At 46.0% G+C, this 17,285-nt stretch overlaps 2 protein-coding genes across 2 annotated transcripts in view; one reads left to right on the forward strand and one right to left on the reverse strand.

The window, feature by feature from the left end:
- The window catches only part of PCNX2 (pecanex 2), a 164,026-nt gene extending 162,338 nt beyond the window's left edge, over nucleotides 1-1,688 (reverse strand). Inside the window, exon 1 of the mRNA XM_075707554.1 lies at nucleotides 1,536-1,688. Coding sequence (XP_075563669.1) covers nucleotides 1,536-1,688 — 153 coding nt within the window. The remainder of the gene's footprint in view (nucleotides 1-1,535) is intronic.
- A 4,053-nt stretch (nucleotides 1,689-5,741) lies between these two features.
- MAP3K21 (mitogen-activated protein kinase kinase kinase 21) overlaps nucleotides 5,742-17,285 on the forward strand; it is a 41,963-nt gene continuing 30,419 nt past the window's right edge. Inside the window, exon 1 of the mRNA XM_075707879.1 lies at nucleotides 5,742-6,486. Coding sequence (XP_075563994.1) covers nucleotides 5,742-6,486 — 745 coding nt within the window. The remainder of the gene's footprint in view (nucleotides 6,487-17,285) is intronic.

Here is a 17,285-nt window from a genome sequence, read left to right on the forward strand (position 1 = left end):
ATGTCTTGCACAAAGTCTACAAAGCCCAACCACTTAAAAGCAAGAAAAGAAATACTTAAGGACATCATTACTCTCAAGCAGCCACCATAATAAATGCATTATTCTTATCAAGGACAAAAAATTCCCATAGCAATACATTAGCAGAACACAAGTCCTGCATTTAACCAGATGATTCATCAGAAGGTCAGCCAGTCTGCAGAAAAAGCAAGTCCATCTAAACAAGCAAAAGATGAAGACCAAGAGAGAGTTCAGTAAATAAGTTATGGTTTTCTCCTTTTCCCTTTAAATAATGTCTTTTTTTAAACTTAGCTCTGACCTACAATCTTTGTATCCAGCATTCTTTTGTGCAACTCTGCATGCCTTCTTCCATGCTACCAGTTCAGAAGTTTCCCACAAAAAAATACGTATTTTTTCAGACACATACTTACATCAACTGGAAAAAAGTTAATCTCTACTTTTTTTTTTTCTTTTTAATCACACATACCACTTTGACAGTCAATCCTACAATGTAAGACTCTTGCTGGTTTGCATAGGAAATAGATCCTATCAATCAGAAGAAAGCATATTGTTATCTTGGTTCCTTAATTCCATGAGCCATGCTTACAGGCATTTACTGCAACCCATGCCACAAAATACAGTATACCAATTGATTTTTGAAAATACATGATTTGTTTTTCACTGGGATTAGAGGGATTCATGACTGCTCTTTGCTTTTGAAAATCAGGCCACTATCTGTCATGTAGGGTGAAGAGACCTATTTAGAAATTTTATCCACCCCCCAAAAAAGTTGTACAGAACTTAGTTAAGAATTTAGTTGAGTCACTGTGAGAACCAAAGGAATAGAAATTGTTTCCAATGGAAGCAATATTAAGCTACAATCACTGAAGAACACACCAAAGAAAAGATGCAATGATCCAGCAAACTGTACTCTTAAGCTTTTCGTGCAGAGTAGGAACACACACAAAAATAGAGCAAAAGCTTCAAGTTCTCAAGGAAAATGATTTTGAAGTCTGGCAAACAAATTCTAGTTATTCAAATTATTTGCGATGTTTAAATTTCAGCACGTAGGGAGCTGCATGTCACGAAAACCCATGTGACTCATCAGTGACATTCAGCAAGGCATGTTTATTATGCGATATTTGGATTTTTCCATTTATTCGCCCTTCTCACCAGGTAAAACTACAGCAGCCTCGGGGGGGTGGGCGTGGGGGAGAGTCTCTAAAAGAGACCTTTTTGAACAAACATCCCCACGACCATCCAGCATTTGCAGAGGCCAGCATCACACCCCTTCCGAAGCAACCCTACCCGACAGCTTCAGCAAGGCGAAGAGGTGCAGGCCCCAGACCAACGCACGCACCCCGTCAACCTTTAGACGCAAAATCCTCACGCAAAACGCAATACACCCATGCTTTTTTAACCCACCCCCCCCTGCCCGGAGGTCGGCTCATTCTGCCCTCACGCCCTCCCCTCCGGGCTGGGGTCCGCGGCCGCCCCCCGGCCCCGGCCCAGCCCCGTCGCCCCGGGCCGGCTCTCACCAGGTGCAGCGCCATGGGCAGCGTCAGCAGGAAGAGCCACAGATAGAGATGGCAGCTGTTGGTGAAGGCGCCCTGCTCCGGGTCGTGGTACCAGCCCCCGGTCAGCGCCGCCCACACGCCCTGCCCCACCAGCCGCGCCGCCGGCGACACCATGGCCGCCCCCCGCCGCCGCCGCCGCCACGGCCGCCCCTCAGCCGCCCGCCGCCGCCGCCGCCATGCCGGGCGCCCGCGGATTCTCCCATGGTGCCCCGCGACGCCGAGCATCCCGCCCGCCCTCCCCCCGCGCCGGGGGGCCGCGCCCGGCTGCCGGTAGCGAGCGGCAGCGCAGGGGAGGCCGCAGGGCGGAGCGGGGCCGCGCCGGGGGCCGGGGGCAAGGTTCTGGCGCCGCGGCGTCCCGCCCTGGGCGCCCCCGCTTCGCCGGCGCAACAAAATGCGCGGCAACGGGGGCAGCGCCGGCGTGAAGGCGGCTGGGCTGCGCTCCTCACCCGTCACACCCCCACCGCCTCGCCTGCATCGCCAGCTATCAATTTTGCCTGATACATCACGAGTGCCTGAGCTTTGAGCTCCGCCCAGCTTCAGCGCTGCCCTTCCTTGTGGTGTTTTGAGCTGTGTTTTGGGCGGGCAGGTGGGGAAATTCCGTAAAAACCATTCGCTTTCTTTCACGAATGAGTTTAGGGTAAAACACAATCCGCCGGGCGTTAAAGAATTTCATGGCAGCTGACCTCAAATTAGCGGAGTCACGAGGTATGTACGCGAGGGGTGGGGGAAGCATAGGTGTGCGAAGCAGCGGGGAGTGGAGCCGAAATGGAGGATGGAGCCAAGTGGAAGCTTGAGCGGGGTTGGCCCGAGGCATAAGGATACGGGGCGTATCCCTATGGGATGCTCCTGAAGGAAGGGGCGTGAGGCTGGGCCGTGACCACTACAGCTGATGGTACACGGTGCTCACTCCCTCTCACCCTCTGCCATCACAAAATAGCTGTGAGCTTCAACTGCACATCTCTCATCAGCCCCTTCTAGGGACTTTTCCACATGTATAGACGTCTATCGCGGTCAGTTTTGTGAAGGATGCGTGTATGAAATGGAGGCAGCCAAGCAGCTTGCACATTATTTCACCAAATTTACCCTCCTTGCGTTGTTCCTGACTGTGGCTACAGTTTCATGGACTAAACGCGCTGTTCCGGCGTGCCTTGTATAGATTTTTTAGACAAAGGTAAGAGACCAAAGATGCTATCAAACAACCGTATTTGTGAGCAAATGCACCACATCTCCGCTCGCTTCCTGATGTCGCAGGCGGTGTGGCCACGCTGGATGCTTGTGTTGGCTTGAAGGGAGGGGTGACACAGCAGTATAAACAAGCGGCTGGGAGCAGGGCAGGAACGGCACCGTTTCCTTCAGCAGTGCTGGCACCTTCACACCTGTGGATCTGTAGCCACGGGGCTTGAGTACGTGCTTGGTGCGTCCTCGGTAAGCAGCGAAGTCTCTTGATCTGCATGGAGGCACAGTCCCAGCAGCGCTTCCTGTGTTACTCCGATAAACGCATCGTACCTAAACCTCTCCCTTGCTGAGTGGAAATCTTATTTTTACCCTCTGCAGATTCTTTTCAAAGGTGACGAAGTTTGTTAACACAAATGTAATGATTGAATCAAGTGCAACAGCCGGCTATGAATAATATTTTTGATAATTCAAAATGTTAATTTTCAGAAACTACTGAAGTTGTTTTCCATGTGCATACTGGCAAATAAGATCATTACACGCACAGCTCCAAAAAGGAAAGATGAGGAAACAAAGGTGGAAATGAAAAGCTTCTTCAAAACCTCCTCTCTCCTGTTTTTTGAGACCTCAGACTCACATAGGTTATAATTTGGAAGCCCCAGGTAAATGCAGGCTTCGCTAGAGTTGATACAGCACTGGGTCTTATTTGGGTGACTTGTCCGCCCAGCGCTCAAATCTTTCAACTCTTCCTCATCTTCGGGTAACGTTGACACCAAATATTTTTTGGTACTTGCAGGAATGAAGGGTTCCTGTAATTTCCAGCTCAGGATATGTGTTCTGGACACGACGTAGATGCACAGTACTATCTCTACAGCTGCAGGAGTGCCAAAGATGAAAAACGCGACCGCTCTTCTCTCGAGAGAAGGCAACGACAGACTGGGGCGACCGCTTTGCCCTCCTGTGCGCTGCTCTCCTCGGCGTAATTCCACTAGGTGGTGCCGTCAGAAAAGTTACAGCCGCTTTACAGTGCTCTCCGCAACGTCATCAGCCGGCTGTCGTCACAACTCCTAGGAACAGCAACTGTCTACCGAGATCCTAGAGCTCCAGGTGCTGCAGAAACACCGAACAGGGAATAACCCGAGTGGAGCAACCGCTAGTGGATAATGGTACTTCAGAAGGCAAATTTGGGAATAATAGTTTTAAATAAATATTTAAACTTTTCACGGTACTGCAGCCAGTACCTTGTCTGACCCAAAACATTCCACACTTAATTAGTTCCTGCAGATTCCTTTAGATAACAGATAAAGTTCAAGGCGGAATTTGTGTGGCAGAATGCTTGTATTACAACATACTTTATGGCTTTTATAATAAAGCAAATATGCAGATAAGGAAAAGGCTTGTAATTACCTCTGAATAGCTGCAAGGCATTCTCTTATATTAAAGGAAATGGGAAAAGACTCGATAGACATGCTGGTTCTGCATTCTTTCTTTTTGGTTAACAGGGTTCACTAAGTCACTTTCTGCATAATTTTATTTTTGCGTGTAATCTTAGTTTGTGTGCACCACCATAGACACAGTTTAGACTGGGGGATAAAACAAGAATTTATGATTTTTGGATACTGTAATTTTAACTGTTTTGAATTACTGTCTTTGTGTTCGAACCTTAGTCCTGTGATACCCAGCTGCAAATTTTCTGTTTATGTAGGGATGTACAGTGCTCTGGATGGGGGGTTTTGTGTGAGAAGTTGGGAGGCATTCATCATGCCAGGTTATTCCACCTGGCAGTGCGGTTTGACACCTTCCCCAAGCCTTTTCAATCCACCTCAGGGCTTCTGCTGGCAGCAGCCCCGTCCAGAACCGCAGGTTCCGCAGCGCAAAGCGATCAACTCCGAGGATGAAAACACATCTTCCACTTTGAACCACGCTTCCCACAGCGTTGACGAGAAGAGAGCATGGCCCCAGCCCACACGCTTCCCTCCGACTTCCGACGACACAACTACTGTAGTTTCGGGAGTGATACGATTTTTTCCACCTAAAACCAGGGAAATCTTTATCCAGAAATCGCATATACCCAGCGTTTGCTATTTCCAGGCAACCTCCTAGCGAAAGGATCGTGTGATGGCGCCACACAGAGCTGGGACCCTCCCCAGTCCGTGCGCGGCAGGGCGGCGAGCAGGGCACAGAGCCGACGAGCGGTGGAGGCGAGTGGAAGAGGGAACGCGGATTGAGGAAGCTGGGTTTCTTCAGAAACTGCTCGGGTTTTATTCTGGTAAAGTCCCCAGGCCAAACAAGGGAGGAGAGGGGAAGCCGCCGGCGCAGGCACGCACCCCCCGGCCTGCTCCGCCGCCCCCGAGGGACAACGCAGGCCGGGCCCCGCGCCCGAGGGCGGCCTGCACCGAGACGCCGCTGCCACCGAGCCGAGCGCCGGGGTCCACGGGCTCCCCCCACGGCTCCGCCCGGGGCCGGGCCGGGCCGGGCCGCTCCGGCCCCACCGCAGCGACCCGGGCCCGGCGGCGCCGTCGCCCCGCCCCTCCTCAGCCGCGCGCCCGCCGGCGCCCCGCCCCCCGCGGCGGCCGGAGCCTGCCAGTCTGCGCGCGTGGGAGGGCGGGCGCGTGGGCAGGTAGGTGCCCGCGCCCGCCCGCTCCCGCCCCCAGCCCTCGGCCCCACGTGACGGCCGGCGGCCAATCCCCGGGGGCGGGGGGCGGGGGGGAGGTCGCGGGGCGCCGCCGCTCCCCCTCCCCGCCTTCCCCGCGCGCGCTTGCGCCCTACCTGCCGCGGAGCCCCGCGGCGGCGGCGGCGGCGGCGGCAACGGCGACCGGGCCGGGCGGGCCCCGCCCCTTCCCCGGCCCCGCCCCTTCCCCCCGCCTGGCGCCCCCGCCCCTCCCCCTCCCGCGGCTCCCGCTCGGCGGCGGCGGCGGCGGCAGGTGAGGATGCGGCTGGGCGGGCGCCCCCGCGTCGGCGGCGCTGGCGGCCGCCGGGGCTGAGGACGCTGCCATGGCTCTGCCGGGCGCCGGGGCGGCGGCCGCCGGCGGTCCGTGCCCGCTGTGGACGGCGCTGTACGACTACGAGGCGAGCGGCGAGGACGAGCTGAGCCTGCGGCGGGGGGACGTGGTGGAGGTGCTGTCGCAGGACGCCGCCGTCTCCGGCGACGACGGCTGGTGGGCGGGGAAGATCCGCCACCGCCTCGGCATCTTCCCCGCCAACTACGTGACCCGCCAGCCCCGCGGCGGGGCGGCGGCGGCGGGGGGCGGCGGCGGCGGCGGCGGGCGGGGGGACCCCGCGGGGAGCCTGACGGAGATCGACTTCCAGCACCTGGAGCTGCAGGAGATCATCGGCGTGGGGGGCTTCGGCAAGGTGTACCGGGCCACCTGGCGGGGCCGCGAGGTGGCCGTGAAGGCGGCGCGGCAGGACCCCGACGAGGACATCACGGCCACGGCGGAGAGCGTGCGGCAGGAGGCCAAGCTCTTCTCCATGCTGAGGCACCCCAACATCATCGCCCTGCACGGGGTCTGCCTGCGGGAGCCCAACCTCTGCCTCGTCATGGAGTTCGCCCGCGGCGGCTCCCTCAACAGGGCCCTGGCCGCCGCCGCCGCCCCCGGGGCCGGGGCCGCCCGCGGGGGCCGCCGCATCCCCCCGCACATCCTGGTGAACTGGGCGGTGCAGATCGCCCGCGGCATGCTCTACCTGCACGACGAGGCCATCGTCCCCATCCTGCACCGGGACCTCAAGTCGAGCAACAGTGAGTCCCGACCGGGGCGGGCGGGGGCGGGGGGAGGCCTTCGGGCCGCCGCGGGCGGCGAGGCGGCGGTGGGGGGGTCGGGGTTCCCGGCCCTCCGCCGCGGCCGGGCTGCGGCGCCGGCCCCTCGCCTGAGGCTGCCCGGCGGGGCGGCGCTGGCCCTGGCCCTGGCCGCGGTGCGGGGGCGGCCCGGCGGCGGGCGGCTGGCTCAGGAAACGGGCGGCCAGGCCCGGACGGGCACGGTCCGGGAGCCCCGTTTCACCGGGAGAATGGGTGTCGCAACTTTGGGCACCCTCTGCCAGAAGCTGGGGCTGGCAGCAGGTTCGTTGCTGCGGCTGTGAGCTGGTTACGGACCGGTGAAAAGGTGTGGGGGGGGAGAGGGTTTACCTGCAGAGCCCTGGCCCCCCTTTAAAAGCGAAGCGGGGTAAAACCCTGCGCACAACCGCAATTGCAAATCCACGAGACTTCTTTTACTCTGGCGCGTTGCATAGTCCTCGCTTTTAAAAGTCACGGTAAACTGAGCGCCTTGGAAAGGAAAGGTTTAACAAGGTTATCGCTTCGGTGTCGCTGCCGAACAGTCGTATGTGTTTCTGGTTTTCATTGCGTGGGTTTAGCATTGCTAAAGCTCACCCACTTAGCGAGCGTTGAGACAGAAAAGACAGTAGCTTAAAACCAGTAGAAACTCTTGTGCGGTTGCCAGATTTGCTTTCAGCCCTTGGCATGGACAAAAGCACCTGAAAGAGTGAGGGAGTTGCTCAATTCATGCTTAATGGATCCTCGGTCCATCTGTCGATACAAGAGCATCTAAGATTTTGGCAGTTGTGGTGTTGGAAGGCTGGCTTGCTAGAATAGAGGTGTTTATTACTTGCCATTGTAGTTGTGTATTGAATTGGTGACCTGAAAGTGGAAATCTGTATGCTTCCATAAATGTCAGAAGCTATCTTTACTGTCTTTCCTTTTTGTTCTGAATGGGCCAAATGTGCAGCAATATGTTACTCTCTTTTTCCAGTTAGGAGTCCTTAAACAGTCCGGTAGAAATAAAAAAGCTTCATTCAAGTTTGAAGCACTTTGTTTAAAAGGCCTTTGCAGTGTGTCTTGAAGGTCATCATGCATGGGTTGTTAAGACAAGGCTCAGTCATGGGACTGTTCCTGAGAATACTTTCACTATTTGTTTGATAAAGAAAGGACCTAGCTCAGCTACGTTTGTGGTTGGTTCTCTTTGTAGTCCAAGACGATGAACTCTTGGAATGTACCTTTAGGGTCACAGCCAACACCTTAATTTCTAGCAAGTCATCTGTACGCAGCTTGTTCCCTCCTAGTCTGCTGCTCTGCTCAGAATGAGCTGCTGTACCTTGAGCATTTGGTGGCTTTCCTTAGACAAAGGGGGTTGCTGCATGCTAGCCTCCTAGGGTGACGATGGCATAGTCCATATCTGAAATGAATTCACAACCCTGTGCTTTAGCGTAGCACCTAGAGCTGAGTCAGTGACTGCAGTGAACCGATTACCATTATCATCTCAGTGTACGTGGATAATGGCAGAGCATTTTAAAACTATGCTTTTGATTATAAGCTCGTCATATGTGCCTATTCACTGCTTTCATTACTAACTCCTGTTGCACATGTGCTTAACTTCAGCTACTTAGTTTTCTCACCCATATTTCTTAATCTTAGTGAAGCTTGAAGACACTATTGAATATGCTAAATAGAATTATGTCTCTGGATCATCCAACTAAATGATAACATTGGAAGACAACGGTGCGCCGGTGGTACAATATACTATAGTAATTAAATTCAACAACATGAATTTAAAATGACTGCAAATCATGATGGTATCCCCTGTTCTGTTAACTTATCTGTGAATCGAAGATTTCACTTCATTCTTTTACTATGGTCTTTTCCAGCCTTACACCAGGAGTAAAAGGCTGCCAGGGTTGACTGATTGATAGTAGCAGTTCAGCAGTGGCTATAGCTGCAGACAGGGATCTGGCAGCACCCATTCCTCAACTGCTCATTGCTGCTTTCCACGGACTGCTAGCAGTGGTGGTGGTTCAGTGCTCTCCGTTAAGCAGCTCTAGGTAGTATACCAATGTATCAGTTTTATGCTAGCTTAGTTATTTTCCTTAAGAAGGAATTTTTCTTTCCTGGACAACAAATTGGAACAATGACTACCTTTAACGTGGCACGGTAAGGAATGCTCCCCAAACTATTTCCCTAGCAAACAGACAGGAACTAATTTTTCCAGCCTGGGGAAGGGTGCCCCTTCCACCAGCATAGTTGATCCAGAAAGGATATATGTCTGGGCCTGTGGTTGGCAGGCAACAGGCAAAGAAAGCATCTCAAAGGCAAGTGTGTTATTTCTCTCCAAGTAATTTTATGGAGTTGTGATCTATAGGACAGCATATCTAGTGTGGTTTCGCTGATGCCAAATTGACGCAACTGGAGAGAAGGTGCCACAAAGAGAAAGAGCCATGAGAGCAGCAGGGTTTTTACTAACAGCAATGACTGTATAGGTTTGTACGCACAACATTCCTTGGGCTCCGTCTGGGAGGTGGGAAAAGGTTTCTGTTTCTGCCAAAGCAAGAAAAGAGAAATAAATAGATCTGCAAATGTTTTCTATATTGAAAAGAAAAACTAATAAACTTGGTTTTGAGGGCTGAACAAGGAAGTAAGGCGTAACTCTCAAGTTTTGTTGGTAGCAGAGTTTCCTCAGTTCTGGAGTCCGTGTAAAATATACTTGATATTTAAAGGTTATTGAGAAGTAGACAAAGGTGTTAACACTTTTAGCTGTAGATATGTGTGATAAAATGAAACATAGTAACCACGGCCTCTAATGTTGATCTGCAAATTGTGGGTGCTTTGCAAAACCTTGTGCAGGTGACATCGTGAGAAGTTTCTCTGAAAAAGAACATGGTCTATTTTGAGAATGTCTTCCTCATAAGCAGTTCTTATGTTCTTAGATATACTTTATAAATTAAGGAGATAATCTAAAATTAAGGGTTAAGAGGTGGATTTTATCTATCTAAAATCTGAAGAAAAATTTTGAAAGAAAATTTCACAATTTTCAAACCTTCATGGATAGTCAAAGAATTCTGAATTAAATGATACTTTGACTGAAAAGCAGATCTTAAAAATTGTGAAAATACTTGAACATTCTTAACTGTATCTCCTGGGTACAAACTTGGCTGTGATTAAGCCTGCCAGCTGATTATGAAAAAGTTAACTTTTACTGAAAATAAAACCCACAAATTCATCTGCAAGACTGGACACTAATAGTTACATGTGTCTTTTTAGCACATCTCGGCTGTTTTGCTGACTTTTTGAAAGGGCAACTTTTTTTTCTCTGGGGGAATCAAATTGCTTTCTTCTGGGCAAGGACACCCCATTAGTTACAAGACCTGTGGTTGTTTAGGGGCTCGGTGCAGACTTCCCTGATTCTTTTTTTAGTATTCTGAAGAAAGCTAGTAATATGTTCAGACAGAGTATGCAAGGTTTTTACTTTCTGAAGTCTAGTGTACAGAAAGCAGAGGTTCGTGTTTCTGGGATTGATTTCAGATTGTGCAGTACTTCTGCCTTTAAAAAAAAATGTACTTTGCGTACTTGTAGGAAATGTTACAAAAAGTTCAGGATATCTTGCTTACGGCATAGACCCATCCATGAATACAAAGTAAAGCATAAAGTTGATTCTGTGCAGATTATGTGTACTAAAACAATATTGATAAAGTACTCTGTACTCATTTGTTGTAGATGGATACGCGAGTAGGGTTCAGTTTGCTATGGCTTTCACCAGCTCCTCCGACATCCCAAGATCCTTTGCAGCCCTTGGCTCTCTGAAGTGTGTTGAATTGATATTACTTTTTGAAATCATCAAGGACAGCTTGAGTTTCAAGGATTGTTGAATAAGGCCATGGATGTGACAATGCTAATGAGAGCAGTACTTGAAACCAGAAGGAATCAAACATACAAGAGAACAGTGAAACTGCAATTGGACAATCCGCTTTAATGTGACGTTCTTCAAACTAGTCTTGTGAAGAACAGTCAGGAAATAGAAATCATTTGGTTTTAAAACCTCAAAAGGAAGTGTGATGTGGTTTGACAGAACTGTTGAATCAGTTGCTTTTGATGAGGGAAGGTGTCCTGGAGTTTGAGAAAAGCAAGAACAAATTATCTCTGGTGCCTTGCTCTTACAGGTTATTTGCAGCAGAATTGCTCAAGTTATGCTGTTAAACACCTTTACAATAAGATGGATAGGTTTTCAAGAACTCATAAAAACTACTATAACTTCTATAACTGCTCTGACTTCTCCGCCTAGCAAATTTAGGGTAGCTGTTTGGGGAGAGGAAGAGAGAGAAACTAGAGTTAAGCCTATCTGCCATCTTCTGAACTGATTTTATTTATGCTGAAATCACTGGGGTGCATAATTTGTCTCTTGGCCCTGTATTGAAGAGGGAAGACTTGCTCACGTCACTGTAAGGATTGTTTAGATGTTACTGAATGCTTGAAAATTCAGTATCGTGTAACGTACAGTTACCAAGAAAATGAAAAAGGAAATTATATTACAATTGTCTTTGGTAATTTTGAGGGAGAAGAGAGATGGCTTTTCAGCAGATTTGAGCTTCAACCTGACTTTCTTCATCTGGAAATAAAGTTCCAAGACGTCCTCTAATGGCAGTGAAACTTGGGAGTTCTTTCTGTCGATGGCACTATGCCAATTAGTGCTCAGCTGTCTTATTGTAACAAAACTTAAAAAAAAAAAAAAAAAAGATTTTCTACCAGTGTGTATTCTGCATCTACCTCTCCTCCCCTGGTGCTCTCATTCATGGCACTTCTGCTCTCCTGTTCCCTTCCACATCCCCAGTGTCCCTGCTGGGCTAAGCCTGGCTGTCCCGGGGTGCCCACCTCCAGTACCGGGTGACTCCTGCCACCTCCTGTAGCAGGCTGCATGTGCTGTAATTAGTTTGAAACCACTTCTGTTGCCTAGCTAGCTGCTAAGCTCCTACTGGCTGGCCTCTCAGAGGTCTGGAGAGGAATGAACACTTTTTCTGGCAGAACTAACTGCAGTTCCTCTTCCGTAAGGCAGCTGACTTTCATGAAACCCATAGGAACCATATCTCTGAGAATATGCTATCGCTTTGACTAATGCCAGTCAGATAAAATAGTGGGGCCAGGAGTTATTTAGCAGTTTAATACTCTTATGCTGTAGTTTTCCATGCTGTGTTCATATAGGAAGTCATGGCACTTAAATGCTTTTCGCTATTCTTAATTACTGAAATTGCATAAAGCTGGAAACTGTTCCAGGTATACCAGCTTCCTATCCCATCTCTGAGTGGCAGCAGCCCTGCCTTCTGCTTTGCTGTAAAGATAATGCTGCTGCATTACAACATAAGAACTGGTCATACATCCTGAAGCATCTGGAAACGTATAGCAGGAAGGAGCTGTAGTTCTAATACCTTGTTCAGTTAGTATTCTTAAAAAAGAAAACACCAAAAGTCCAAAACAAACCACCCTCATGCAAACTGGTTTAGGATTGCAGAATTTCATGAATGGTCTATTAAAAGTTAGCATGCCATTGAATTCTAGTAAGTTTTTCTTTTGAATATAGTTATGTCACGTGAAAATGCTCTACTTAGTTTCATAAAACATTGCTCCCGGTAATTTGTTTTGTTATTTGATGTGTGCTCAAACTATATGTAGATAGGGATTTTATTTTTTTAGAGACCCTGAAGGCTGGTTGGATTCTGTGGGAGCAGCAAATGTTTCGCAGCCTTGAGCTATAGTGTATCTTTTTCCAGTTCATCAAAGGAAATGTTTTGTGTTATGCCCATTTTGTATTCACTTGATACATTTACTTGCTGGATATAAATATGTTGTATATTTTGTGTTCAGAAAGGGATGCTGGAATTGAGAAAGAACGATTCTGAGCAACTGATTGCTACAGTTGTCTCAATCTGCAGTAGAAATAGCTAGCACTAAAATGTCATAGAGGCTAATTTCCAGTTGAAGGATGTGGAATGGAAGCCTTTAAAATTAATGTTCAAGAACTTAATGATTTTAATACAGTGTCTGTCAAATGAAGTTTTGTGAACTACAACTCTGTAGCACAATATTCGTTTGTACAGTCTGTAAGCTTCCAGAGGAGGACTAACATCCAGCAGTTATTTTATTTGTAGATGAAGACTTAACTGCAATAGCCGTTTATTTGACATCGATCTACTATCTTCTAAATCTGCTACAGTTTGATGTTTTTCTGTATCTCAAGTCTGGACATGAACAGGGAGAAAAAATGCTCATCGATTTGGAACAAATACCCTCAAAGTTAACAAGATTCAAGTATATTTACATATAGTCCTTAATCTGAAAACAAGATTCTAGGCTGAAACACTAGCTAAATGTAATATAATTAATTTAAAACCCATGAACTTTTAACACCCCTATTTATAACTCATTTTTAATACAGACTTTCATTTTAATGTTTCCCCAACTATGTCCATCTGACAAGTGTAGAGTTGTTCCTTATTTGGTGTTGAGACTCTTTGCATCTTTAACAGGTAGGATTATTAATCCAAGAATAATGTTACTTTGATCTTTTTCTGGCTCTTACTTGGTTCTTCATGTCTCTCTCCTCTCCCTGTCTTTGTTCTCTCTCTCATTGTAAGACACCAAGTGATCTGGTTTACAGCTGTTGGAAGCTGTTTTTTTTTTCTTTTTTCATGCTCCGTGTTGGACTCTTTCCTACCAGGTTTCTGCAAGAGGCTCATTTGCACTAAGGTTGCTGGTGACCTCTTCATGTCCAACATGGGGAGTCACATTCTAGTCTGTATGTCACATTTGCTGACCATCTTTTCTGAGAAAGAGTTCTGTTTTGGGGTAGCATTATGAATTGAAGTGTAGGACTTTGGATTAGAGTGTTTGTAATACTTTTATATTAAAAAAAGACTTCAAGCATTCCTTGAATTTTTTTTTTTTTTTTTTTTTTTTTTTTTAAAGCTGGTGTCCTAAGGATATGGTCACATACCTACCTGCCTCTGAAAATTGCACTGAGCGAGCAACCCATTTCCATAGAAGTCAATGGAAAAACAGGCAGCTAAACACCTCCCATTAGCTGTTAAAATACTTAGACAGTTTTGCTCATTTCCCCTAAAAGAAATAAGTAAGAAATAAGTTTAACTGCTGACCATAACACTTGTGAAATGAGGTACTGTACTTCAATAAACAGAATGCAAAATGGGGTTGGGATTTGGGCATCAACAGTGTTAGCCTAGTGTTAGAAAAATTTGAGATAGGACTGAGTTTTCAGTTACAGATAATTTTTTTCCCCCCTATTGGGACTGCAAACATAGTGCATGCCTTTGGACCCTCTTACCAAATATTAAAAGTTCCATTAAAAAGTTATGTTCTGCAACCTCAAAGGAACAGCGAAGTAACACATCACTGAACTATATTTGGATGTTGAATGCTGTTTTGTGGTTTCTTTGACCTTAGAAGAGAATGGCTTTTTGTTTGCAGCCTGTAAGTTTTCTTATCACTAAGTATAAACTTTCTGCTAAACATGCTTCAGTGTTTCAGGTTCTGAAACACGATGGCCTTGTACAATGAAAATTTGCAAGGCATGTTTGCAGCATGGGTGATTTCTGTCCTTGAATTTTTATTTCTGATGATCTGTTAAAATTTAAAGCGTTGAAATTCATCCCAATGACCTTCAGTAATAATGCTTCTAAAAAGTGCAGTGATTTTTTTATTTTTGAGCTTTGGGGGGTTTTTTTGTTAGAGGCAAAATTATGCTACTGAAGTCAACAAAAATAGAGATAATATACATAGATAAAATAGAATATATTAATTACCGAATTACTTGGCTGTCTATAGTGGCACTACCAAAATAACAACTGCTGTCATAAATTTACATTCCTGGATTGACAGCTTAAAACTACTTTCACCGTTTTTACCTTGCTTGACCATGTTACTGAGAGCTTACCTCAGATGAGTAACAGAAATCAGTATCAGAATCAGTAATTGGATGAGCAGAAAGTGGGTGGATGTTTAAATTTTGACCCACTTACTGCATCTTAAAGTCTTGGGTTATATATGGTAAGATGGAAAAGTTACGTATTTGTATAATCTCACCACAGAAGTATTTTTCCTTCTTGGAGCTTCCTGCCAAGTTTAACCTTCTTTTTGTGGGGGTGTGAGGGGGTGGGGGGTGTCATAGCTCCAGTTAAATCCGTCCTAGACATGCCAGTGTTGGCTGTATAATCATGCTTTGTTCTCTTCATAGTGACTAAAATCTGTGTTTTGGCAGGTGTGCTATTAACTTGGAGCTGATAAGCCGGCCCTCCCTCCTGAAAATGCAGTAGTAACTGCTTCATTGCTGTGGTTCATTATGGGGCAAATTAACCCTTGGAACTGTATATATTTTAGTTCTAAATGTTTAGGCAGTTTTGTGATTTTCTTTTCCATTACGATTAGATGCCACTGTTCTTCCTGAAACTAATTGTGTTTATTTCTTCATGTGTCATGTAAGAAGGAAAAAACTTGTACTTTTTAACTCATTACTGAATGTTACGCTAGTTATTGAGTCAAAAGAGCAGGTTTTCCCTTCCATTTTCTCCTCCCAAGAGAAAGAGAGCGCTGCCAAGTTTGCAGAGTTCTCATTTCAAAATAAGTGTTTTGCCTTTGCTGTTAAAGAAGATTAGAGTTCTTGGAAATGCACAGTCCTGAGGGGCTTCAGCTACTGAAGAAACTGCAAGGATGGAATGCAGGAATCCTTCTACCCCACAGAATATATTAAAAAGTTGGGGTTTTTTTTTTCTCCTAAGTTTTGTATTTTAAAAAAAAAAAAGTGGGCTCAAAAATTCAGTCTGGGTTTTTTTCTGCTTTGTTTTGGAACAAATTGTTTGGTAAAAATTGTTTTTAAGCAATAAGATATTGCTTAAAATATTCTTTCAAATATTCTGTATAAAAGAAACTGACAATCTAAATTAGAATTCTCTATGGAGTGTAACCTATTAAAATTCCTCATAGAAATTATATTAAAGGAGTTTCACGTTAACTGATGAGGTTCTAAGGGAACTCAATGACTAACTTGACTAAGCATCTACAACCAGAGTTTGTCTGGATTCACAGCAGTAGGGAATCTTCAAAGGGACGGAGAAATGTTTTTTTTACTTCAGTTTATTCAGCTGATTCTTTTCAATAGTAAATTTAATCAAAAATTATTTTATAATGGAAAAATGTAGCAAAGCTGGATTCTGCCTTTTACATCGCTGACTGAAACTAGATGTAAAAGGGTTAGATCTATTAATTCTGAAATGTTGCTTGACTTCTCACTCACTACAGGAGGTGATATGTGGCTTCATTTAGCAGCTAGCTGCACGAGGAGGCTTCCCCACCCATCTCCAGGCACAGGTTCTTCCCCCTGCCATGTGTCAGCAGAATCTGCTCATCTCTGCCTGCATGGTCAGTAGGTCTGGGTTAAATCAGCTGAGGGATCTAGCAGAAAACTGCTCTAAGCTGTTTTATTTGCAGGCTTAATTTTCTGCTGAGCTATCTGGCTGGTTGAGTCTCCCAAGACTACCCAGTTGCTAGACTGTGCATGTGGGGGGAAAAAGCTGTGAGGATGAGGGGCTATAACTGGAGAGGAGATTAAGATAAGTATTTTAGTGACAGCAAGCTCTTATGGTCTTGGTTGTGACATCAGCCTACACCTTTATACTTCAGTTTGGTTAGTAAGTCACCTTTAAACGTAGAATATGTTTTTAATTTTTTATGTATGTATCTATATTAAACTTTTCTAAACTTTCTTTAATTTTGAAGTAATACTTTTGTGCATTAAATATTCCAATTTCAACACATAAAATGCAACTTGATACAGATCACAAAAAGTAAAGCAACAAGGAAGTATCTGATTGCCGAGTATACTATGTTACAATCAGGACAAGTATGCCAGCTATGTAAATACTTGCGTGTATTCTGAAGCCATGTTTTCTCCTGGTTAGCTTGAAATACCAAATTGCATCGTCTTGTTCTATTTACTTCAAAAAAAACCCAACTATATAAATCCAAAAGACATTTGAATGAAATACTCTTGTTTTTTAAATTAAATCTTGAAAAAGTGATTTGACTAATGATAGATAAGTTAACTTGGTAGTTCTGAAGGAAGATAACCTCAGCTCTTGCCCCTGGATGCCATTTTTGAGATTACAAACCTCAGCTGCATTGCCCTGGTGAATTCTGTGTGTTGCATGGCATATCTCGATTTACTTTGCTTTGAAGGGAATGGCCAGGTCTTGAATTTGGGGTAAGGGAGGCAATTAATATGTTTCTGAAAGTTTCTGTTGGAGGAAATTGTATCTGATGCATGCTCCTTTTGCAGTTTGAATATAATAGCTTTCGTTTGCCTTGCATTTTGGTTTTTTTTAGGAATAGGAAGAATTTATTTAAAAAAATAAATCACTATTTCATAACAAAGGTGGTGTTCTTTAAGGAATGGATACACAGCCGCTTTGTTCTGTGGAGTTTGAAACTAGAGGAATATCTTAGTCAGGAATGACTGTTTTACCACCTAACTATTATTACTAGTTGTTCTTAGCATTTCTTTCTAATCTGCCTGCATTTTGGTCACTGTTTTTATTGCATAGCTGCCTTTTAAAAACTAATAGCAAGCAAAGAAGAAAGAGTTTAAAAGAAAGTAATTGCTATTTGGAATAAGTGTGGAAGTTCCTGGTAGGTGCTGCGTAACATGAGTGTTTTGAGTTCTAAAGCTAAGTTTCACTGTTGACTGATTTCCATGTAATTGTAAAATTATGGAG

The sequence above is a fragment of the Pelecanus crispus genome, chromosome 3 (genome assembly GCF_030463565.1).
Source record: "Pelecanus crispus isolate bPelCri1 chromosome 3, bPelCri1.pri, whole genome shotgun sequence".
Lineage (NCBI taxonomy): Eukaryota > Metazoa > Chordata > Aves > Pelecaniformes > Pelecanidae > Pelecanus > Pelecanus crispus.